The sequence below is a fragment of the Pseudonaja textilis genome, chromosome Z (assembly GCF_049901715.1).
Source record: "Pseudonaja textilis isolate UNSWEBS1 chromosome Z, rPseTex1.2, whole genome shotgun sequence".
Taxonomy (NCBI): Eukaryota; Metazoa; Chordata; class Lepidosauria; order Squamata; family Elapidae; genus Pseudonaja; species Pseudonaja textilis.
In genome coordinates, this window is record NC_142008.1 from 108,066,999 (window position 1) to 108,092,942 (window position 25,944).

The 25,944-nt window shown below is 38.2% G+C and overlaps 2 protein-coding genes across 2 annotated transcripts; both read left to right on the forward strand.

Annotated features, from left to right (window-relative positions):
* The first annotated feature begins 1,664 nt into the window (after positions 1 to 1,664).
* Positions 1,665 to 15,715, forward strand: LOC148124233 (vomeronasal type-2 receptor 26-like). The gene is made up of 4 exons (XM_087918385.1): positions 1,665 to 2,042; positions 3,092 to 3,380; positions 10,923 to 11,774; positions 15,043 to 15,715. Exons 1-4 carry the CDS (start codon positions 1,834 to 1,836, stop codon positions 15,289 to 15,291), a joined length of 1,599 nt encoding a protein of 532 aa, XP_087774511.1. The 5' UTR covers positions 1,665 to 1,833; the 3' UTR covers positions 15,292 to 15,715.
* Positions 15,716 to 16,196: 481 nt separating this feature from the next.
* On the forward strand, positions 16,197 to 23,236 carry LOC113450994 (vomeronasal type-2 receptor 26-like). Its single transcript, XM_026722343.2, has 4 exons — positions 16,197 to 16,313; positions 17,522 to 17,632; positions 21,608 to 21,734; positions 22,332 to 23,236. Exons 1-4 carry the CDS (start codon positions 16,197 to 16,199, stop codon positions 23,234 to 23,236), a joined length of 1,260 nt encoding a protein of 419 aa, XP_026578128.2.
* Positions 23,237 to 25,944: the final 2,708 nt, after the last annotated feature.

Below are 25,944 nucleotides of genomic sequence, written 5' to 3' on the forward strand. Positions count from 1 at the left end.
CTGCCCCGTTGGTCCGCGCTCCGCCCGCTTCGCTCCGCTTGGCTGGCTCTGCCCGACAGCCGGCTTTTATAGCCGACTGTCAAACGGAGCCAGCCAATGGGAACGGCTGGAGTTCCCGCTCAAACGGCGGACCTGGTTGGGAAACCCCAACCAGTTCAAAAGACATAACGGAAACTGTCAGGGACACAACACCCCTTCCCCCTTAGCTAGGGACATGGCAGCCCAGGCTGGGGCTGTGGTTGGGCAGGGACACAACACCCCTTCCCCCTTAGCTAGGGACATGGCAGCCCAGGCTGGGGCTGTGGTTGGGCAGGGACACAACACCCCTTCCCCCTTAGCTTGGGACATGGCAGCCCAGACTGGGGGCTGTGGTTAGGCGGGGACACGACATGGTCCAAACTGGTAGAATCCCACCCTGCAGCACAGTGTTCCGCTTTCACAATCCCCAGAGCCACTCCATAGATATCAGGGAGAGAAGCCCTACCCATTTTTTGCTCCCACAAGTGATTACCAATTAGGCCATTTCCATTTTGGCCATATATTTAGGGCAGAATCCCTACTGAAAGGGGTGTAGATAATCCATTTCATGCATGATCCTCAGGAAGAGAAAGGAAGGCTGGAGCTTGACAATTATTTGGAGCTGGAGAATAATTCTTACCAAGGGGCAAAGCATAGCAGCAACATTACATTCATCTAATTTTCAATCCTACTGACACAAGTGAGGCAGCTGAGGTCCTGTTGCAGGTCAGAACAGTGCTTGGAGGCTCAATGGGCATGGCTGGAGAGGAATGATTCATGGCTGTTGACATCTGAGGACATTTCATCCATAATCTTGGATGCATTTTCAATTCAAGATTTATTGATTTATTTATTGGAATTTGTCAAACAAGAATGAGAACAAGAATAAGAGAATAAAAATACAATGATAGGGATGATAGGCACGTTAGTGCACTTATGCATGTCCCCTCTACTGACTACCTAAGTATAAAGTAAGATCCACAGAATTCAATTTTTGACTGAAACTGTGAACATTTGTAGCTGAGACAACTGAATCAGGGCATTCCAGACTTTGACAACTCTATTATAACTCTATAAGGTTGGTGCAAAAACTGGTGGTCCTCTTGGATTCACAACTACTACTTAAAGAGCATGTAGTAGCTGTGGTTGGGGAAGGGTGAGGTATCTTGAGTCCTTTAAGAAGTTTGGTTTTGAAATGAAATAATATCAGCTACTGCTATTACTCTATATGCTTACCATCAAAACATAAAAGTATTTTTAAAAGGAGGATGACTGTCATAAGTTTGGCCTGGTTTTTTTTTAATCAAGCACATATTCATTGGTATTTTCTGTGCCTCACATTTCATCTCACAAACATATTCTTCAATATTTGAGGACTGTTGTCACAGTTTGGTTCCATTGTTTGTTTAATGGATAAAAATGGTAATAATATGTTTAGAATTGAAAAGCATATCCATAGTTCCACAGAGAAATGGAAAGGTAAAGGTGACACTTTTATCCCTTTCCTTTATAATTATCAAAAAGATTATTATTAACTTTATTGCTTCTCAAAGCCCTGATCAACAATCTAGGTTTATTTGGAAAAATGAGCAGTAAGAGATGGTGGACGGTTTAAATCCTTTATATGTTTTTAGAGTTTGGGGCATATAAGTTTATTGGAATGATGTCTCAGAATTATTTTTATTGAAAAGTTCAGAACCAAATGGATGTTATGTGAGGAACAGACATATTTATTTCAAGCTTGCCTATTCTTGTACTGCTTATTAATTCTAACAAGCATTGCATGGAATTGATAGAAAACTTGTTAACTGCACCATGATTTTTTTGATTCTCCTATTATTGCCATATACATTTGATGAGGCTCAGCCAATAATGTGCAGAAACCAAGATTCTATCCTGATTGATCACAAATACTTTGAAGCAGGTGACTTCATTATTGGTGGCATTACTTCATTCATCTTCATAAATAAAGTTGTAGAAAGCTTTGAGGAGGCTCCCAAGAAATCTGCTGTTGGTGAGACTCTGTAAGATATTATTATTATTAATTTATTTCTCATAGTGTATCAATCTATATAAATTATTTTATAAATCTATTTCTTAGTTAATTCCAATACTGCACATATAACTTTTAAAACCTAAATGAAGTAGTACTACAGTCTTATATGTAATATTGCTTTCTAAGGGAAAGCAATCGTGAAATTCTGTGTTCCTTAAAGAAAGTGGTAGAAATCAGAATAATTATTCAGCCCTTCATGATTATTAGATTCTATGTTTTTCTGGGGATTACAGCATCAGCTTCTCAAACTGAATCTCAAAGCAAGTAAAATTGTATTTAACCATTGGAATAATAATATTAAGTCATAGATGCAGCTTTTTTAAATCAATAAATTGAACATCAATAAATAATATATGCCATATAATGATGTACGATGCATTTTGGGGTGAGAGAGGAGAAATGCCTGTCTTTGTGAGAATATAATTAGTAACATTTATTCTGCTTTTGTAATTTTTTTAGAAAGTCTGCTTTCACAATCATATGAAGTTCTTAAATTTAAACTAATAAAGACATTGCACCAAATAAATTTTGCTGCCATTGTTTTTATAGTAAGACAAGCTCTGGATTTTGCTTAACTGACTTTAACACATTATGGGATATTTGAAATGCTTATTAAACAACTTATTATAGATAAAATTTAAAAAGTTACAACCTATTTGCTACCCAATAATGGGGTGCTGTGAAGAATATATTTTGCCAATTCTGGAAAACCTAGGTACTCTTCTAAGAAAATATAAAGAAAACCAACACTAAAATCCATGCTATTTCTTTGCAGTCCTTTAAATTACAATAAAATCTTCTCTACCAAAAGAAAAAAGTTTATTTTAATTGTAGAGCAAATACTTTGCTCAGGATATATAACCAAAATTAATGCACACACATAAAAGGCTAATAATTATTTACTTGAAAACTGAATGATAACCAAATTATCATTTATGTCTTTGTAACAGAGCTTAGTTTGACTGTCTTTTTTAAATGTAGAATTTCATTTTATTCAACATCTAATTCCCATTGCAGAGTCCTAATCAAGTATTATCAGCATATTTTGACCATGTTATTTGCTGTGAAGAAGATCAATGAAGACCTCCAGCTCTTACCTAACATTACCTTGGGCTTCAGAATCTATGAGACTTATGGTGGGGAATACACATATCATGCCACAATGGAACTTTTCTCCAGTCAAAACCGATTCATTCCCAACTATACGTGTGGCATTCTGAACAAACTTATATCAGTTGTCGGGACTCTTGATCCTGGTGTTTCTTTTGATATGGAAGATATTTTAAGCATTTTCAAAGTTCCACAGGTAAGATGCACTGATGATCTTGTCTATGCTTTGCTTTGTATTTTCAGTTAGAGTGAATTGTAAGTTGTTAAGATATATTTATTTTCAAATTCATTTTTCTGTGAAGTATATTTAAGAATATGTATTTATCAAAGGATAAAGCAATGTGATGTCAATTTCAGAATTTGATATGGTAGATCATTTTGAAAAAAGAGCAATTAATCTTATTCACCACACCTCTGCATATCTTTGTTTTACCCATTTAATAGTTTAATCTATTCAATTTATTGTAACACTTCTTTTAATATAGCATAAATTTTCTTTTCCTGTTCATTAATTACTGAAAAGCAAAAATCTGGTCTGAATGTTAATGTTTTTGCACTCATTCTTGCCTCCTTCCCCTTCATCTAGGGCAGCAGTGGGGAACTATGGCCACTTTATGACTTTTGACTCAATTGCTTACAAGATAATAGGTATAAGTATATACATAGTTATGAATACATGAAATGGGTACATATAAGAAAAATAAAAGGGTCTTCCAGTTTGAGCATCTTCGGCAACAGACAGAAATCCGCGATCGTGCATGGTTTTGGTCTGGGCTCGCCACTGGAGCACCCTGAGCCGGCTGGTTTCAGGGCTAAGCCACCCCATAGAGGTGGTGAAGAGGGGGGAGACTGCCAGCAGGGTTGAGGAGAGCTGTATCTCTCCTCCTCAGCTGGCCATTACTCCCTTTACTGAAGGTGGTTGCAGCGGTGGTCAGAAATGGCCACCTCAAAGAAGAAGTCGACTGGAAAAGAATGTGCAGGAGGAAGATACGAAGTGAAAGTTCTGGCTGACTGGGTTAAATTGCAAAAGCAACAACTAAGGTACCCTGGAATTTAAACTAAAAAAAATAACATTGTTCCCAAAGAAGATTCTGAAGCAGAGAAGGAAAGTGAAAAGGGAAAGTTTTTTCCTTCTCCTCTCCCTTTCCCTATATTGACAACTAAGAGACTTAAATAAGAAACGGAAAACAAAATCCACTTTGACATCAACAGGCAATTAAGCTGAAAATAAAATAAAATGTCAAAGGGATAATAAAGATTTCTGAACACTAAAAAATTTTTAAAAGCAGGAAAGGAGAGAAAAAGAATAAAAAGGCAGGATCTGGAAAAGAAAAGGGAGGAGACTGCCTGGGTTTAAAAAGAATTTAGAGTGAAATCTCAACAAGATTCCTAAAAGATACATTTGAACTGAAACCTGACAACAAAATAATAGAATCCCAGGAAGAGAAAATGGAAAAAAGAAGCAAGAAGAAACATTCGTTGGATTACTTGGATTACTTGGTGATCTTTGGATTTTTGTTTATTGCATTTAAATGACTAAAACCAATTGGGTGGTTGTTTAAAAGTGTTTAAAATGGCATCACTTTTAGAAGAACTGAAAATGGAACTTTAAAAGTACAAAGAAGATGCACAAGAAGGGAGAGGTTCTTTTGGCTTCATTTTTCAATGCTTAGAAATGGAGATTTGGAACTATGAGAAACAACAAGGAAGGCCTGCAAAACAAGAAGACTGGGACAAAGAAGAAGCCATCTTTAATGAACAAGTAATTCTATGTGAGGAAGAAAAAGGAAAGGGGGGAAAGAGAATGGAGAATTTAAGACTTAAAAAAACAACCAAAGAAAAGAAAAATAGTTCGAAAAATAAGTATAATATTGGAAAGCAAGAGAAAAGGGGAATACAGAAGAGAGAAATAGAGGCAGAGAGACAAGGGTTATACTTATTTGTTTTATTTTGTTGTTAGCTTTAAATGCTGCCTCCAATCCACATGTTCATGGAGTAACCATAGTTCTCTCTTCTCCTATGTTCCTCTCTAACTACCAGTTGTGGGAGGTTAAGCTGTGACACAGTATGATGGGCCCAAAGTTACAGACTGAGCTCTATTGGCTAGGATAGACTTGAGCCTGGTTCCTCCCATTCCTCATCTATCCCTTAGTCAGTCCATTTCTTTGAAGCAAGGCTCATCTTGGTAGAATCTGAAGTATAGTATAAGGAAATTTTGGGATTAGGGTAGGATCCAGTGGTGGGATTCAAAAAATTTTAATAGCAGTTCTGTGGGCGTGTGGTCATGTAACTGGGTGGGCATGGCTTGGTGGTCATGTGACTAGGTGGTTGTGGCTTGGTGGTCATGTGACTGGGTGAGCATGCTTGGTGTTCATGTGACTGGGTAGGTTTGGCCAACTCAATGTCACCCACAGCAAGGAGTGCCTTGCCTGGCTCCTCGCCTTCCAGCATTCTTTTTCACACCCAGCCTCAGTTCTGTAAAAATGTTGTTCACCTTTTTTTTGACTTTATGATCTACATACTACAGATGTACTTTCATGGACCAGTAAAAGGAGGAAATGGCTCACATGCTTTGCCCAAGAGTGTGATAGGCATCAGGCTTTTAAAGGGTTGCCAGAAATAAAGGGAGGCAATGTATTTTCCAAAGCACCAGAAGGCAAACAAGAAGCAATGAATGGAAACTGAACAAAGAGAGAAGCAACCTAAAACAATGGAGAAACTTCCTGACAGTGAGAACAATTAACCAGTGGAACTGCTTGCCACCAGAAGTTCAATCACTGGAATTTTTGAAGAAAAGACTGGACAGCCATTTCTCTAAAATGGTATAGAATCTCCCCTGCCCCCAAGGTCCCTTCTAAGAGTTATTCTGTTACCTTTCCCATGACCTCTATTCAGATTTTGGCATCCTCAGACTCTTAGCTATTTGGCAGAGGAATACCAGAGTTGAAAGAGACTTTGAAGGTCTCTAGTCCAACCCCCTGTTCAGGCAGGAAAACTGAGGATGCCAAAATCTGAGCAGAGGTCCTGGGAAATGTATCAGAATAACAGAATGACACTTAGAAGTGACCTTGGGGGGAAACCCTATACCATTTCAGTATTTCAAGTGCAGGTTTCTAAAAATCTTATTTAAAAAATGAAATTAATATACCAATAAGATTTTTGGAAACCTCCATCTCTCTCTCTCAAGAGATCTAAAGGGGGAGAAATTACAGTACTACTGGCATTAATAGTCTTTCCAAGGATGTGTACAAGAGTCTAAACAGAATATATAAGCAGGAGCCAGCAAATATTAACATATTACTCAGAAATCCCTCCTGGAAAATCAATATTGATTTAATGTTTCCCAAATGCAATCCTTTGTAGAGCAAAATGTTCTGGACTACAGATATTGAATGCATGTAAATCACACACACACACACACACACACACCTATCTCTCTCTCTCACCCACACCCACACACCCACCTGGTCTGACTGGGTTGGTGCAAGAAGGCAGAAAGCGAGCAGCGGGAGCGGCTGGAGCATGCTGCTTCCATGGCTGCTTGCTTGTTTATTTTTTTCCCCTGGGAAAAAGGCAGAAAGTGAGTGTCTACAATGGTGGGAGCAGTATTCCTGAAAGCTGGGTGGGCAGATGTACCAGGGCTGCTGCACATGTATACCTTCACTTCCCCTCAAATCCAGTGCAACGGAGATGCCCCACAAGGGCTGACCACCCACTCACTGGCCAGGCCAGGACAGAAATGGTGCATCCCAAGGGAGAAGGCAGAAAGTGGGCAGCAGCCAGAGCATGGAGCCACTGTTGCCGTTCGCTTTGTTCATTTCATGTCCTGGGAGAAGGCAGAAAGTGAACAGCTGTGGTGGTGGGGGGCTGGAGATGCAGCCGCCTGTCTGCTCACTTTCTTCATTCTGCTGTCCCCCAGGAGAAGGCAGAAGATAATATGCTCCAGCTGCAGCTACCTCTAGATTTTTGCCTTCCCCCTGGAGATGACAAAATGATGAAAGCGAGTGGCCATGGTGGCTCCCTGTTCTGGCTGCTGCCACCGCATGCAGCCACTGTGGCCACTTGCTTTCTTCATTTCACCCCACAGGAGAAGGAAGAAGCGGGCATAAATGTGGCAGTGGCATGGCCAGAGCATGCTGCAGTCATGCCTTTCTTCCTTTCACCCCCAAGAGATGGTAGAAGAGAGCGGCGGTGGTCCTGGGAGATAAAAGGAAGAAAGTTAACAGCCACGGTGGTGGTATTCTGGGAGGGCAAGGAAGGTGGAAGTACAGGGGCTGCTGCACATGGGGATCTTCACTGTTTCTCTCAGCCCCAGCACAGTGGAGATGCCCCACAAGAGCTAGCCATCCACCTGCTGGCCAGGCCAGGCCCAAAGCAGCACATCCCCCAGAAGGAAGAAAATGAACAGTACTGCTGCTCTGGGAGCCATGTCCCAGTGCTGCTGCAAATTGCGCACAACATGTGCAGCCCTGGGACATCTGCCTGCCCTCCCAGTCCCCCCAGGTGGGCCTGGAGATGGGAGGAACAGCTAGCTAGCCCACAGTCAATGCCATCACCTCGGATGGGTCCACGCCAGCAACAAAGCCAGCCAAGCAACCCCGATGATGAAGCTTGGGGGACAGTGTGGGAGAGGGAGGCCTGCTCTGGGAATGGGAGGGCTAGTGCAACTCCCAGGCTTACCTGTGAGCAGGAAGTTCAGGGCAGCTCAGTTGGGGCACTGGCACTATGTGGGAAGGCAGGTTAAAAAGGCAATCCACGAGGACCCAGTGTGGAGTGAGGAGTGACTGGGTGGGGTGAGCATTGGGCAGAACAAGCAAGTGAGTGGCAAGTGGGCAGCTGGTTCTGGGGCATGGCCAGAAGTCACTACCTGTTTGGTGACCCACACCAAATTTTTCCTACCACTTCTCCTGAACCAGTGCGAACTGGCTGAATATTAACACTGGTAGGATCCATTTCAAAAAATAGATATGGGCCATATATGCTGGGAAGCAATAATGGTTGCAGACATACATCCTTGTATTAGAGCCATACTGGATCAATATTTGGAATCTAGAAAGTAATATTTCAACTGCTTTGGGGAGACACAAGAAAAGGCATTGCAATTTATATTAGGATAGAAAAAGTCCTTAGAAATTTCTCTTGTCTCCAGAAAAAAGATATCAGACATCATTTCCATTTCTGTAGGATAGTATGAACCATCTTCATATTCCCATTCTTGGGGGAAAAAGAGTAATATGCAAAGAGGAAGGAAATTCAGAGAATCATTCATTTGTGCAGATAAAAGGGAATTCAGTAATAATTTATGAGGGCAGAGCTGGCATTGGGACAATACGGCATGTGATCCCGGAGGTCTGAGATCACTGCCGATATCTTTGCTCCTGGACGGTCCAAGTAGATCTAAACTGTCCCGAAGAGATGGTGAATGTAAAGAGCGCATCCTGTCGATCCCAGGGATATCGCAAAGTTCCTGGTAGATCCAGGAGAAGCTCTTTTGGCCAGCGGCAAAGAGGCAGCCATTAAAGCTGCTGAAGTTGGGACAGCTCCAATACAAAAGAGAACGGAAAGAGAGAGTGTGCCGGTTTGGTGAGAACTTTTTCTTTATTTTAAGACTTGAAAGGACACCCTAAGGGAAAGAAAGAATCTGTAGAAGTTTTGACAGAAGTGATTAAGCAGTAATTTTAAACAGGAATGTCAAAGTAATATTTTTATTTTTATTTTCTCATTGCTGGATTTTCTACACATGATTTTATATTTTGAAACTGGACTGGGTTTTTTTCTTTTCTTTTTTCTCTTCTTTTCTCCTTTTTGATTTTATAATATTTTAAGCTAGAGACTCCCTTTTAGTTATTTTTTAAAAAAATATCTTTTCCTTTTTTTAATTAATTCTTATTATATTTTGCTTGGAAAAGGAGGGGGAAAGTGAAAGCAAAAGAAACTTTCTAACACTGCCAACTAGAGGCTTGGAAATGTTCTATTTCTCTTTTGACCAGACAAAGCTGAGAAAGATCTGAGACTTCTTTTTCAAGGACATTGCCTGTTTGATAAGATAGAGGGGAAGAGCATGGGACAGTATTATTGCAGGTGCTCTTCTGGGTTTCTATCAACAGCTGGACTCTGGTGTTGAAGTTTAGGAAAAGAAAAGGTGATAAGTCTTTGGAGAAGAGAGGTATAACAAGAGCCTTGGATAATTAAACAAAGTGCAGTGTGCTCTTTTTATTCTTTCTAAGCTGTGCTACCCTCCTCAACAGTTTACTTTTTTTGTAAAAGCTATTTGAATTTTTTGCTCTCTGGAATTTGTCTTTGTTTGTTTTTTCTTGTCTTTGGAAGTTAAATTTCTACGCTTGCTTTTTATTTTAAAAGAAAAGCTTTAGTATTAATGTTTCCCTTCCTTTTCTTTTTAAGAGAGTAGCCTTTTTTCTCTCTCTCCCTTCCTGGTATTTTTGGTCTTTCCATCCACCTTCCATATTGGGGTTGTTGTTTTTTTGGTTTATTTTTATGCATCCTTTTATATTTGAGACCTCTTAATTGGATTAAGTTGTTGAAGAACCTGAAGAATTCTTCTTTTCTTTTTTTAGCCTTTTTCTTCACTCCTTTGCCTTTTCTAGGATTTTACAACTTTTTCCTTTTTGTGTGTGTTTATGGTGTGTTTATGGTCTTTTCCTTCATTTTTGAATTTTTACTGCCATCTAACTAACCGATTGGATTAAGGTATACAAGAACCTGAAGAATTTTTTTCTTCTTTTTTATTATTATTACTATTTGGCTTCTTTTTTCCTACTGTTTTTATTTGGAACTGCAATTGGTTATTCCACAATTGGATTAAGATTTAGAAGAACCTGAAGATTTTGAATCCACATGTGGTTGGAAAAAATGACAAAAAAACATGTAGATTTGAAACCAGAGATATTTTTATTGGGAATTTTACCTGAAATATAAAGTAAAGACTTGAAATAGCTGATTGTAAATGTATTAACAGCGGCTAGGATTGTATTTGCTAAAAACTGGAAAAATGAGAAAATACCATCACAGGAGGAAATCATTAAGAAAATATTGGAATGTGCTGAAATGAGTAGATTGACATTTGAAATTAGAGAACAAGATGATAAACAATTTTATAAAATTTTGGATCTATTCTATCAATGGTTAGACAATAAAATATAGTAATGAAATATGTAGATTTTTAGAAAATAATAAATATATAAAGATGTATTCTTTTCTTATTATATCTACAAAATGATTCTAGATCTGGGATGATAATATAAATTGACATAAAACATATTAAGTAAAATATGATCATTTTGTAAAACATGAATGAATAAAAGTATAGTCAAATGATAGATTAATAATGATATTAATGTATTTAATACATTGATTGAAAATACGAGATTATATACTATGTAATTATAACTGAAGACTATGAAATGGAAGCACAAAACAATTTGTAAACCAACCGGCATACTGTATGTACATATATGGAAGATGACTTGATGTTTTTATGTTTTGTTTGTTTATGTTTGTTTTAAAAATCAATAAAAATTTAAAATATAAAAAAAGAAAGAAAAAACAAAAAATAATAATAAAATAATAATAATAATTTATCCCAAACTATTCTTAAAAATATTTCATACTCATAAATAGTTTTACGTGTAAACATTATGGAGGCATTTTAGAACTTTTTTAGAACTCTTTATTTGTAGGAGATGCATATTGGTTTTGTTCATTTTTTTATTTTCTATAGATCCTATATGGCCCTCTTCCAAATATGAATGGTAAAACGGATATCCCCTTCTATTACCATATGGTCCCAGGTCAAGACTTTTATTTTAGGGGGATTCTTCAGCTTCTTGTGCACTTCAGGTGGACCTGGGTTGGAATTCTTGTGAAAGGAGATGGCGGAGCAAAATTTGAACAACTGATTTTTTCATGGTTTTCTCTTCATGGTATCTGTATTGCTTTCTTAGAGCAGCTCAGGACAATTTATATCAGTAATATGGATGATGGTCTGAAATGGTTTGTGGAGATATTTCATCGTTTCATTAACAGCAAAGCTAATGTTGTGATAATCAAAGATAAATATGTTTTAGAATTGAGATGGTTGTTATATCTGCCTGAAATGGAAATCGTTTCTATAAAACCAAAGGGTAAGGTGTGGATCGTGGCTTCCCAAATGGGTCTTGCATCATTCTTTTTTCAGAAGAGCTGGGATATCCAAGGCCTCCGTGGTGCATTGTCCTTTGCAGTTTACTCTAATGAAGTTAAAGGATTCCAGCATTTTCTACAGACAAGAAACCATTTTTCATACTTTCCCCAAGATGGTTTCATTAAAGATGTATGGGAACATGCATTTGGCTGTGTATTTCCAGACTCATCTGTGAATGAAGATCTTGAAGGTATCTGCACTGGAAATGAAAAACTGGACAGCCTTCCTGGGGCTTTTTTTGAAATGAAGATGACCAGTCCCAGTTACAGCATATACAATGCAGTGTATGCTGTAGCACATGCTTTACATGCCATACAAGAGGATGAACAGTCATATACAAGAAGGTTGAGTGACAGGAAACCTAATTTTCAGAATATACAGCCATGGCAGGTAATTTTGTAAGGAATCAAGTATGCTGGGAATGAAACATCAACTGTGTTATGTCCTGAGGACTCAAGGAGTTCTCACTCAGGTCCACTCACTTTGTGTGGGCGTTATTCCCCCATTCCCATTGGTCGGTTCTCCCCAGCAGCCAGCTATAAAAGCAGGCTGCGGGGTCCAACTGGCTGCTGATTGCTGCGAGCCAGTTCCAGGCTTGGCAAGCACGGTCAGCCCTTTATTTGTAAAATAAAGTACTGTTGCACTCATGCTCTGGTTCAGCCTCTCATTGCTCAAACTTAACAAACTGTAGATCAGAAGTGACAGTTTTCTGTGAGGTTTGTTAGGAAGTTCTCTGTCTTTATTCCTTTTTTAAATTCTTTGGTGATTGCTAATCTCAAGGTAGTTTCTTCTTGCCTTAATCTTCTAAAGTCTGTTTCTCTCAAAATCCTTTCCTGAGGAATTTGTTCAGGTCAGATTCCTATCCTTCTGGAACACAGTCAAAATCATTTCTGCCAAAAGCATTATCAGCCCAAGGTCATGAATACAGCTATTCTTTGGAAGAAAAGTAAGGTAAATTAAGCTGAATAAGTGAGTTATGCATTACAAAGAGAAACTTTCAGAAAAGCAACCGGAAAGCTTTAATCAGTGTAGAAGGGGAAAGAGTTCTTGTTTAGTTTTCCTAGATGAAAATACATCTGAGGAATGAGAAGACATAAGATAGGATACAGGAATATAAACAAAAGTATTCATTTTCTGGCTTTTAAATGAACTATCACTGAGTTTTAAGATGATAGTGCCTGCATTAAAAGATCAATTAGTGGAGAAGCAGGATGATGAAAAAAGAATAAAAACAAACAGAAGACGGAAAAAAGAGGTTATGGAGAGAAGTTGAGCAAGGGTCTGATTTAAAAGAGAAATATTAGACGCAGAAGAAAAGAGAAAGGAATTCCCTGAGATGAATGGCTGTTAGGTAGCATGCTCAAATGTTTCAGATTCACCATCTTCACTAAACTTTCCATTTGACATAATAAATAGGAAGGGGCAAAGAGTTTTTAGAGGATTTTTCATTTTGATAATATTTGACTGTGTTACATGTTCAAAGGAAAATGTTAACAAATTATATAGAGTTTTTGGACAGTGTTGTTCTGTGCACAAGACTGTATAGCTATGAGGTAACAAGGTATAGTTAACCAACCAAGTTTAGGAAACACTTCTAAGACAAACAAGAGGGATGACAGAATGATAGGCAAAGTTAGCAAAGGAAGTCTTGCCAGTAAATATGGACAGACATTGATAGCCACTTTATTGTAGGCTCAAAGGTAGAAGATATCATCTGTACAAAATGACTAAAGCTTCCTTTAGATTTTCTTTGGGATCAAATAACACCCCAGTACTTTCCTTTCCACCACTAAGAGACACAATTACAACTATCTCATTCATCAACTAATTACTAACCTCTGCAAAAATTAGTTTCTATGCTCTGGTTTGGAGGGTAACTACTTCACATCCACATAACCAGCATAAAGCATGCTTCTAACCTAAAAACCAGGTGAGTAAAGAAACCTGCACAGCTGAGAAATTTGTTAAATTAATATAATTGGTTGATTATATTTTATATTTTTTATTTTATTTGGGGGACAACCATAACTAAAGCATTGAAGTGCAAAAGGGAGACTCTAATATCCACTAGAGTATTAGGCTATGTCAATGCCGCTCCCCTCTTTTAAGTTTTATTGTGGTAATTCAACCCAACCACAATACCCTGTTGATAATTAATGCTTCTCATTGAGGCAGAAACCCCAGTTCAGATACTTGTGAGATGATCTGGAAACTTTGCTGCTTTCATTATTTCATTATTAACATTTTTATGTTGAATTGATAGTCCTAGGAAGGAACATCAATGGTAAATTTCAATCAATGACTATGCTTTCTATGCACTTTTTTCCATTCTTTCTGCTATCTCCTCTCTTTCCTGGACTCTTTGATCTTCATTCATTATCAGTTGTATTTTCCCATATATGGTCTGCATTAGGTTCTTTATCTCTCTGTGATTCTTTTCCATTCTACCCCTAATGCCCTTTCTCTTAAAATCTCACTCATTTGCCCCGATGGAGCATCTTGTCTTAATTCAACAAGTCCCATTCTTATTCAAGTCCAAAGACCATATATTCCAGTCCAGTGTTACTCCTCAGAAAGTTCAATAATCATAATTCCTTACATCTCAGGATTATTAATCAATTTATGTAGTCCACACAGCTTCCACAAATCAAAAGTCACTTTACTTTTTTAGAGTCTTCCTTATTCTCACACCAGAATCTTCAGTAATCATAAAGGAAATAGTTATAGAACAGTAAGTGTTACAACAGTCCTCCAGATGATGTTGTTTATTTCTCTTATCATTTTTTTTTAAACTTGTAGAGGTCTGGTATATTCCATTCACCAGTAGATGGCGCCCTCAGCTTACGTTTCAGTGTTGTTTCAGGTTTTATAATTTGATTAATCCAAATTTAGTTCAATTTATGGAAGCAAAGTCGGCTATTCAAGTAGATTCAAATAGATAGTTCCAGCATTTTATCATGCCTTCACAAAACAATGCCTGCCCAATTTAAAAATCCAGTTTTCTATGTTTTAAAAGCTCTTTAGCTCTTCTCCCCTTAGCTCCTTTCTTTCAGGCCTAGGATTTTTCTCTTTATAGTTGTTCGCTGCTTTGAAATATAGTTCTGAGAGTCTCTTTCTCATTTTTTTTCTTTAAAGTTAGGGTCTAAATAAAAAAGAATCTTCTCACCCAGTTCTAATAACTGTTCATCTACATTGCTCCTGCACATTTCTTTGTTGCCTTGAATTTCCCAGCTTTGTAGCAGCCATGATGGCTGCCTTTTCTCCTCATTGTGAATGAGAGGGAAGAAGCCCTGGGTCAAGCAGGAGAGTTGCTGCTCTCCATGACCTGCAGGGAGCCCTTCTTTTCTTCACCACCCCACAGGGTGGCTTTAGCTTCTTTGGGAGCCCTCCAACAGGAAGAAATTGGTGTGGGAGCATGGAAACCAGCTCCTCACATCCAATATCTCTGTGACATCAGCCAGAAGTCCCAGTATAATCATTTTTGATCAATGGAGATATATAAGCAAATGTACCTGGAAGACTATTAGAACATTGCACATTAAGAAGTATCCCCCTCGTTTATAAACTGTTTGGAGCTGTTATGTGATTCTGTATTTTAACCATACTCTCTCTTTACTCTTTTCTTTTTACAAATATATTCAATTGTTTCTCTATTCAGCTACATTTCTTTTTGAAAAGGATTGCATTTAACAACAACGTTGGAGATGAAATTTCTTTTGATGACAAAGGAGAACTGGTTACAGGATTGGATCTTGAGAACTGGATTATCTTCCCCAACCAATCCTTCCATCGAGTGAAAGTTGGGAAACTGGATCCCTTGGCTTCTGATGGCCAAATGTTCACCATTCATGAGGAAGCCATCACTTGGCCCAGGACTTTCAACCAAGTAGGTTCTGAATGTAGATGATTTCATATGGGTGACTGTAATGATACAGGAATTTTTTTTTTTAACCAATCATAATGTTAGGTCTGGAATTCATCTCTGCCACAGAGTTGAAGAATACTGGGGGGTGATGTAGTTGAATAGTTTAAAAGGGAAAAAAGTTTAGTTTGAAAGTTTAAGGTTATTTAGTAGGTCATACTAAAAAATTGCAGCTGCAGAGTAATTGGTTCATGTGATTAATGAGGTGTAGAAAAGTGGGAGGGTGTAGATTGAATTTTGTGGGAAGGTCTGGGAATGATTTCAGTTCTGAAATTTCACATATGTTACCAGTGATGGTTTATAATAAAGTACTTTGACATATGTCTCTTTTCGGAGTTACTGTTTTAAACCGGACAATGGCTGGAACCCTGACATTATTTCTGAACTCACTTTTTTCTAATGGGGCTTGAGCTGATACCCCAGAGACTTTTTTCCAGCAATGAAGAAAGCTCAAGAATCAACCAACACTAAAGGTGAGCAGGATGGGGCTTGTGGGCGGCCCCCTCCGAAGCATTAGCTGAATCTTTCAGCCCCCTTTCAGAGAGATGGTGGATGCCTTTAGAATGGCAGAGGAGAGAAAGGCTTTGGGAGCCAGGCCAAGATATTCCAACTTGTGGGGGAGTTGCAAAATGACTTTACACAGACAGCCTGAAGAAAAATATTTCACTAGCCCTCTTTATACAGCAAAGGAAGGAGACTGGGGAAAGGAGACCCAAATTGAGCCAGAACTCTCTCAAGATGATATCCCCAAGCTTGATTCTGGGAGCCCATTGATGATGGAATTATCACAACAATTCCAGAAATTATAAATGGCAAGCTTGGTCTCAAAGCCACAGACTGTCTGGACATGTTGGAGCCTGACAGAACCCATCTTCTCTTATCCAAGTATCATGAGGGATGAGGAGATCACACAGATGCTAGTTGGAGAGGCCCAGCAAGAGGTGCTGACTACCAGAGGTGTTGTGGCTCAGAGGTTTGAGCCTGCTTTGTCAGAGGTCGAGGACTTGGTAAATGAGGAAGGGGAAGATTTGGCTTTGAGGTTTGAGCCTGCTTTGTTAGAGGATTTGGAATTGCCTTCCTCCCCAGGACTGTCCTCCTCAGCAGGATCTTCCCCCCTGATTGTGCCTCAGGTGTTGGCAGATAATCAGGAGAATGTATCAGAACCTCTGACTGAGGATCAAGCTGAGGAATGCTGGTTTGATGCAAGGCAAAGATGCAGGCAAAAGCTTGAAATGCAACATAAAAAGAAAGGACATATCAGAGACTGAGATGAGAGACTGACACGCCCCACAGGGAATAAAAGTGGGCGTGTTAGCTCTGGTTTTTTGTTCGGAACAACGTGTTGTTTTATGAGAGAAGCTTCTGCATTTTTCCTGTTATTGATGTCAGCTTGTGATTTATGCTTCCTTATCAGACTTGGCAGACAGCTGACATGACACTGCCAAGATTCGGATTAAGGAAGTTAACCCTGTAGTTACCAGACTTGCTTGCTTATTTGTGTTTCAGTTGGAAATTTGGACTTATTACTTTGTTTGTCCAGGTGAGACATAACACAGAGGTATGTTGCAAACCCCAAGTCCTGCTCCCCACTTTCCAGAAAGAAGGTTACAACCTCCAGGGTGGGGATTTTATCCAGGCCAGGGGGGATTCAGTGCCAATGGGTGCCAGTGCCAACAAAGCCCTGGATTGAAGGGGATCCAGACAGCAGGTACTCCCCCTCCAACCAGGCAGGGAACCAGGCAACACCCACCTTCTCATGGCAAATGCAAACTCCACAAAGAGTTGCTAGATTATTTAGGCTACCGAATATCCAACCTGGGAATTGAGATGGACCCTGGAAAGGTGAAAGCCATGCTGGACTGGCAACCCCCCAAAATCCCAAAACAACTTCAAAGTTTTTGGGGTTTTGCCAATTTCTATAGACAATTCATTCCTTCATTTGCTGAAGTTGCCCGCCCTTTTAACAGAGTTATTAAAAATGGGCCTGGCACCCACCAAACCAAGGGCCAGTCAACCCCTGGCTTGGACCATGGACTGACAGAAAGCTTTTGAAACCTTAAAACACCTCCTTGCCACTGAGCCTATCCTCCAGCACCCAGACCTGATCAAACCTTTTACTGTCCAAGCTGATGCAAATGATGTACCAGTAGCAGCCATTCTGCTACAAAAAGACTCTCAGAACTGACTGATGCCTTGTGCTTATGTGTCCAAAAAGTTGACGGACACAGAGAGAAGATGGGCAGTCTGGGAGAAAGAAGCATTTGCCATACGATCAGCTTTGTTGACTTGCAGGCATTTTCTAGAAGTGGTGCAGGAGCCATTTGAGGTATGGACTGGGCCCAATACTTCAAGTGATTCAACTTCACCATGAAATATATCCCCGGAAGGGAAAAAAACTATTGGCAGATGCCCTGTCCAGAAAACCCCAGTTTGACATTCACTGAGAGGAAATAGTACAAGCCTTAATATCAGGAGCTCAGTCGGCAGGCCAAGTAACCACTCAAGGTCAAGCCAACCACAACCCCAAACACCTAGAAGACAAGCTGATCACAGAATTGAAAGCTGTCCTATTGACCGATCCCTGGACCATCAAAACTGAATTAACTATGAATGAGGGACTGGCTTGGAAAGGGACTAAACTTTATGTACCCACAACCCTAAGACTACAGGTTCTAAAGCCTAGACACGATTGCGGCTGGGAAGCCACTTTGGGTTCTTAAAAACCCTACATTTACTAAGAAGACAGTTTTGGTGACCAAAAATGAAACCTGATGTCAAGGACTATATAAAAAGTTGTTCAATTTGTGCCACGATGAAACACAGAACTGGAAAAACCCCTGGCCTCCTCCTACAAGTCGCTGAACCAACCCAGCCATGGGAAGAAATCACGATGGACTTTATTGTAGAAATACCTGAGAGTGGTGGGAATACAATTGTTTGGATGGTCATTGATTTATTCTTTAAGCAGGCCCACTTTACAGCCTGTGAAGGACTTCTATTTGCAAAAAAGCTTGCAAAGTTTGTTCATGAAGCATATCTATAGACTACATGGAGTACCTCATAGAATAATATCAGACAGAGGGGTACAATTTACTGCTAAGTTCTGGAGGGAATTCTTAAGGTCTATTAGTTCCTCCCAAGGGTTATCCTCCACCTTTCATCTGGCCTGCAACGGAGCAGCAGAACAGACAAACACCATGATTGAACAATACATTAGATGTTATGTAAATTATCAACAGGAAAATTGGGCTGAATTATTATCATTTGCAGAGGTTGCTTATAATAATGCAGTACATAGCAGCACAGGGCTGACTCCATTCCAAATCAACACTGGAATGGACTTTGTCCCTATGCCAGAATTACCGAAAGAACCTCCCACATCCATGTGTTTCACAGAATGGATGAACTCATTAAAAAGGGTTGGGAAGATACAAAAAAAGTTTTGACTGAAGCTGCAGAAGATTACAAAAAGCAATCAGACAAACATAGATCCTTTCAACCACCATTTAAAGTGGGAAACAGAGTATATTTGTCAACCAAGTATCTAAAATTGAAACTTCCTAGTTAGAAGATGGGACCAAAATTCCTGGGTCCATTCCTGATTTCAAAAATAATCAATCCTGTCACAGCCCCATTAAGTCTTCCTTGACTATTAGGAAAATTCATCCAGTTGCTACATCAATGATAAGACCAATACCAGTCACTCCCCCTGAACCATTAACTGTACAGGGTGAGAGACATTATGAAATAAAAAAAGTCCTTGATTCTAGATTACATCGGGGACGATTGCAATATTTGATCTTATGGAAGAGTTATACTCTATCAGATGCTAGTTTGGTGTAGAGTTGGGATGTACATGCTGATCAATTGGTTACCCAATAAAATGAAGACTTTCCCCACAAACCGAAGGGTCTTCGTGGAGGGGGAAGGGTTAAGGACAAAGTATGAACCCCTGGGTGTGTTTTGTTTTTCTTTTCTTATAGGAGAAGGGATTTTCAAGGGGGGATGCCTGTCAGCTCTGGAATTCATCGCTGCCACAGAGTTGAAGAATGTTGGGGGGGGGGTGATGTAGTTGAATAATTTTAAAGGGAAAAAAGTTTAGCTTGAATGTTCAAGGTTATTTAGTATGTTGTACTAAGAAATTGCAGCTGCAGAGTAATTGGTTCATGTGATTAATAAAGTATAGAAAAGTGGGAGGGTACAGATTGATTTCAGTTCTGAAATTTCACAGACATTACCAGTCATGGTTTTTAATAAAGTATTTTGAGATATTTCTGTTTTTGGAGTTACTGTTTAAAACCGGACAATGGGTGGACCCCTGACACATAATTTGGACCAGCAAGAATATACATTCATAAAATGAAACATAATATAATTGCGGTAACTTGCAGCATTGGTAAGGAAATCAGCTATGGTCATAAAGCTTGTTATATGATTGCAACATGAAACTTCCTGCCACATTCCTTATTGACTTTCTTTGAGAAAAACTGGCTATGAAGTCACAAGTGATGTCCATGTGACTGCAGGAACACTGTGATAGCTGCAACTTTGAAGATTAGATCAAAGTTACTTCATTACCATTGTAATTTTGAATAATCATTGAACAAGAGGCCAGTAAGTGAGGACTACCTGTGTCTAAATGACACCTTTATATCATTTAACATAGAAAACAGATAAATGTCTTATTTTTTCAGTTGATACAAATCTCCCACAACTGAGAAGAATCATGAGCAGTATAAGAATTACATAACCTGAAAATCAGTGTTATCTAATATATTTAAAAATATTATTCAATTTCCATACATATGTTGTGGTAAACTTGAAGTAAAATCATGGGAGCTAGATAAAAAGAATTTACTCATACATTATTCTAATGCAGTGTTTCCCAAACTTTTCCTTTTATGGCTATGACTCCTTTCTTATCCCAATTTACATCTGTAAACCACTTGAAAGTCATTGTTAGCTGACAGATCATACTGTGCAAAAGAGACAATCAACAAGTCGAAAAGGGAACAGAAAGACCAAATTATCTCCCCACCATCAATCAACTTTAAAAGGGAGTGAGGCAGGAACTTTTGCTTGGATTGTGCTATTCATTGAAAGATGGATGGAGAATAATTTTGACTAAAAATATGTCTCCTAAATGTTTGTTTATGATGCTATTTACTATTCAGAATTTTGGGGATCTGGACCAATTCAGAATGTATTTGTGTTTGTATGTGCATATATTTCTTAAATTAATTCCAATTTTAAGCATGCATGCTTTATAAAATACTGCCAACCCGGTAGTAATGTTATGATAGATATTTTAATTTTCTATTCTTATTTTTATCATCCATAGTTGATCATGCCCTGGTCATCTTTCCAGAGCAGGAGTATCAAACTGGCGGCCCACAGGCCGGATGCGTCATGTGCAGGCCATGCCCACCCCTGCTCCATAAAGGCAAAAAATGATACATCATGTGACACAATCGAGTTTGACACCCATGTTCTAGAGTCTAGGACAACTTGATGCAGTCAACTCAATGTGGCCAACTTGCCATGGCCAACTCTCTGTGTGGCCAACTTGCCACAGGCAACTTGCTATGGTACAAATCCGTGCAGGATAACAGTTACACTAATATCAAATAAATGATGGAATAGAATCACAGCAATCTGCTGTTCCTGGGGCTTCCCTTGAAGAATAATTGGAATCTACAGTACAATGAAGTGGCACATAAAGTTTGGGGGCCCTCTAAAGGGACACACATAACACCACTGTTGTATGAGCTGCATTAAGTATCTAAGAAGCCATCTCAGTCCTATGGAATTAGCCCACCACACATGCACCAGCAGAGTGCTGTGGAGTCCATCTGCTAAGGAATTTTGGCAGGAGGGTTAAGGAGAAAAGCCTTTTTCTCTGGGGCCATGGCCATGTGGAGCACTCTTATCACTAAAGATGAGAACTGTTCCCACTGTTTTTGTCTCCTGGATGGGCATCAAAACTTGGTTCTCCTGGTTTGCCTATGGCTCCAAAAGGGGCTCTTGAGGGTACAGATGGTTAACAGGGTAAGAAGATGTCATCCTCATATCTTCTGTCTCTTTTTTTTTCCATTTCTTATATAATTAAAAAAATAATAATTAGTTTTTGATTTATCTTTCATTTTTTGTAAGCCAACTGGAGTGACTTTATTGAGGAGATGGGTGAAATATAAATTTAATAAATAAGTAAATAAAAATTAAACTATCATTATTTTTCATCTTCTTTTCAAGTACCAGAATGATCACTAATGTTTCCCTTCTTATTTTACTTATTGGATAGACCTTACCCATTTCAGTGTGTACTGAGAGCTGCCCCCCTGGTACTTTCAAAAGAAAACAGGAAGCAAAGCCATTTTGCTGCTATGATTGTCATCCATGTCCCAAAGAGAAAATGTCGAGCCAGAAAGGTAAGAGGCATTATGAATCAAGTTACATTATGATTCTACAGGAAGGTGAGTTGTATTTGTTATAGTTATATTCTTTCATCTGTTGGCAGAATGTGGTCTCACCAAAAAATAATTGGAAGACCTCAGGCAAAGAATTAAGGATTTAAAATGGGTTCTGGGTTAACAACCCTCCCCAAGCAATTAATATAATTGATAAAAATAATATTGAAAGTCTCAATTTCTGTTACTTTAGCATAAGCTTCTCATTTCTAGAATTGTGCATTATTCTCTCTCTCAATATTTGTTTCAATCAATGGATGGAAAAATGTTGATGAGCTCATTCCTTAAAAATACAATGCAATTTTTAAACTAGAGAAATTTTCACTAAATCTACATAATTGAACATTAATAAATTACTAACATTAATTAGAAATCTTTAAAAGAGAATTGCCATGTTAAAAAACAAACATGAAAAAATCAGATTGTCAATGTCAGTGCCAGTCTTGCTTTTAAGAAAGGCAAATCAAAAGCCTCTGTCATAATAATATTCAAATAGAAATTTAAATATAGACGCACATGCATGTATATGTATTTAATACAGATATATTTAAATTCCAGACATGGATGACTGTTCCAAATGTCCAGACGACCAATATCCAAACAAGGACCAGGATTCATGTCTTCTAAAAAGAATATCATTCTTATCCTATGAGGAACCAATGGGACTAAGTCTAGTCATTCTGACAATTTTCTTTGTTCTTTGCACAACTTTGGTACTCGCAACATTTCTGAAATATCATCATACTCCCATTGTCAAGGCCAATAACCAAAACCTCACTTACATTCTACTCATCTCCCTCCTCCTCTGCTTCCTTTGTTCAATGCAGTTCCTTTTTGCACCAGGCAATATAATATGTCTCCTCAGACAAATTAGCTTTGGCATCATCTTCTCAGTGGCTGTGTCTTCTGTGCTGGCAAAAACTATTACTGTAGTTCTGGCTTTCATGGCCACCAAGCCAGGATCAAAGATGAGGAACTGGATGGGAAGAGGACTGGGAACCTCCATTGTTGTTTCTGGTTCCCTGATTCAAGTAGGCATCTGTACAGTGTGGCTATTCACATTTCCGCCTTTCCCTAATGTTGATACCTATTCTGAAATGGAGGAAATCATTCTACAGTGCAATGAAGGTTCAGCTACCATGTTCTACTGTGTCCTAGGCTACATGGGCTTTCTGGCATCTGCCAGTTTCACAGTAGCCTTTTTCTCCAGGAATCTCCCCAGCAGTTTCAATGAGGCCAAATGCCTTACATTCAGCATGCTGATCTTCTGCAGTGTGTGGATCTCTTATGTTCCATCCTACCTGAGCACCAAAGGCAAATTCATGGTGGCTGTGGAGGTTTTCTCCATTTTGGCCTCCAGTGCAGGATTGCTTGTCTGCATATATTTTCCCAAATGTTACATAATTATTTGTAGACCAGAGCTAAATAACAGGGAGCAACTTATTAAGAGAAGAAACTTGTAATATTTGACCTAAACTTTTCTATAATTATTTCTCTATTTTAGAAATATTTGTTTAAAACTGTAGTAAATTGATCAGTGATAAATCATTCGAAAGAAAGATTTTGGTAGTGTCTTTCTATTTTTCTTTGTTGATTTCTGCATTTTATAATCCAACTGATCATTAATTATTCCATTGAAATCTCCTATCATACAAATATTAGCATAGTAGAGTTCAATTATTTTCATATATGTAATTTCCTGTAAAATTCTTCTTGATTATCATTTGGAGCATAAATTGCAATTAAAAGTGTTTTTACATTAATGTCCATTATTTCCAACATCAAAATCCTTCCATCGTCAGCTGTATTAATTGGTTCTTCCAGAATTGTATCTTTAATATATAAGACAACACCTCTTTTTTTTTTACATTGTGTCAACAATGTAAATAATTTCCCTCGCCTTTTTTGTTTCAATATATATTCATGTTGTTTTTAAATATGTACTTCTTGTAGGCAGATTATATCAAACTTTAATTTCTCTAATTTATGAAATACTTTTCTTCTTTTAGTAGCTAAATTAAATCCATTTATGTTAATCGTAATCAATTTTCTTTCATCCATATTAAGCATTGTAAGGGGGATTATTTCTCTAGTGGATCTTAGTTCTCATTGCTCTCTGGGTACACCACCTACTGCACCTTCTTCTTTTTCTTTTTAAATTACTGCTATACACTCCTCTTGAAATTCGATTAGTGACTCTTCTTTTCTTGTATCTTCCTCCTTTCCTTTAAGATATTCTAAGTAGAATAACTCAGCTTTTTCAACTATGTTAATTCTGTGTCTTTGTTCCTGCCAGGTGAACCAGAGGCCTTCTGGTATCAGCCATCTGTAATTTACTCCTCTTTTAAGTAACTTTTAAGTCAAAAATAAGTATTCTCTTCTCATCTCTCTTACTCTTTTTGGTACCTGTTTCAGCACCACAATTTCTTTGTCTTTGTACTTTAAGGTTTTCTCTCTTGCCACCTGCAGTATCTGTGTTTTAATAAGTTTCTTAGTAAATCTGATGTGGACTTCTCTTGGTAACTTGTTTCTCATTGCATATCTTGTATAGACACGGAACACTTCATCCATCCCATCCATCATCTTCACTTTGGTTATCTCTAATGCTTCTGCCAGTATTTCTGTCATTATTTCAGCAAGGTTTTCACCTTTTTCTTCTACATTTTAAAATCTCAGGTAGAATTCTGATCTATCGATTTCCCATCCTAATGGTCCACTCCTGCCCTTTTCAACTTCACTCAATCGAGTATCAATATCTCCAATTTTCTTATTTCTTTGTATATCTTCTTCTTAGATTTTCTTAAAAATGTCCTCATATTTCATCATCTTCTGTTGAATATTGTCTACTTTTTCATCTGTCTTTTCAGTTCTTTGCTCAGTGTTCTCTGTTCTCTTTTCAATCTTCTGGATTCCTTGTATAATCATCTGCAGTGTCACTTCCTTCTCTTTCTCCTTGTAACATTGTCTGTATTGATTGCTGTCCTCCAGATGGTGAATAGGAAGCTATTGGTATTGAAGAAGCTGTGGCTGTTGTCTTTCTGCTCATCTTGTGATACTTAGCTATAAAAAAGGAGAGAGGAAAGAAGAAAGGGGAAAAAAGAGAATGAAAGCAAGCAGCTGCCACTCCAAAAGATAAAAAGAAGGAGGAAAATCTTCAGGCACTTGTATACCTTAATCCAATTGGTTCCAGTAATATGCAAAAAGAAAAGGGAAGATGTGGGGGGGAAAGGATATTAAAAAAAAAAGAGGACGAGGGGAAGGAGGAAAAAAAGTTTAAAAATATGACAGTCTATGTATAAAAAAAAGGAAGCAGAAAAAATTATATTCTAGTTCTTGGGTTAAAAGGATAAAATCCAGACATAAAAATCCAACTAGAGAGGAAGTAAAAAAAAGAAAATAAGAAATAGCAAACAATTCTAACAAAAAGCAAGCCACTGCCACTAAATATCCAAGGCTCTTTAGTAGATCAACTCAGACTTTACAGTTCCAGTATTTTCAAGGTCATTTCAATCTTCTTTCTTTCAACTTCAACTTCAACTTCAACTCCATACTCCAGCTATCTATAGTTTCACAAATGAGTACCTGTATAAACAATCTACCATGCTCATTCCACTATCTTTTTCAGTGCAAAGCTCAGAGTCCTTGATTGTAACACCAATACACAAACAAGTAAGAAAGAAAACAATATATCCAAGCCTCTAGATGGCAGTGCTATTTATTTTTCTTCACTTTCACTTCCCCTCATAAATCCAAAGCCAGGAACAGAAAAAAAGTAATTTTTTTAAAAAAGAAAAAATAAATAAATCTAAAATTAGAAAGAAGAGTCTAAATCAAAACAGACTTTCAAGAAGTTTGTTAGAAAAATAAAAAAATTTAAAAAGACCAGTCTAGTTTAAAATTGAAAAGCTTTGCCAAATTCCAAGCTCCAATAAAAAGGGGAAAAAACCCCTTCAGTTTAACTAGCTTAATCTCACCGTTTGAACTCTTTTCTCTTCACTTTTAATTTCACTTTAGGACTTTTAGGGTGTTCTCTACAAAAAACAATAAATAAAAATTCATCTCACCAAGCTGTACATTTTCTTCCGAACTCTTCCATTCCGGAGCTGTCCCAGCTTCAGCAGCTGCCTCTCCGTTGCCTCTCCACCAGTGGCAAAAAACTTGTGGTGTCCCT

Excerpts from the sequence above, each read along its gene's own strand:
- LOC148124233 (XM_087918385.1), top strand. The coding sequence starts at position 1,834 with ATGATTTTTTTGATTCTCCTATTATTGCCATATACATTTGATGAGGCT. Across the intron at positions 3,381-10,922 it reads GCATTTTCAAAGTTCCACAG|ATCCTATATGGCCCTCTTCC; the intron begins GTAAGATGCACT and ends TATTTTCTATAG. Across the intron at positions 11,775-15,042 it reads AGAATATACAGCCATGGCAG|CTACATTTCTTTTTGAAAAG; the intron begins GTAATTTTGTAA and ends TTCTCTATTCAG.
- LOC113450994 (XM_026722343.2), top strand. The coding sequence starts at position 16,197 with ATGAGGGATGAGGAGATCACACAGATGCTAGTTGGAGAGGCCCAGCAA. Across the intron at positions 16,314-17,521 it reads TGTCAGAGGTCGAGGACTTG|TTGACGGACACAGAGAGAAG; the intron begins GTAAATGAGGAA and ends GTGTCCAAAAAG. Across the intron at positions 17,633-21,607 it reads TGGTGCAGGAGCCATTTGAG|ACCTTACCCATTTCAGTGTG; the intron begins GTATGGACTGGG and ends CTTATTGGATAG.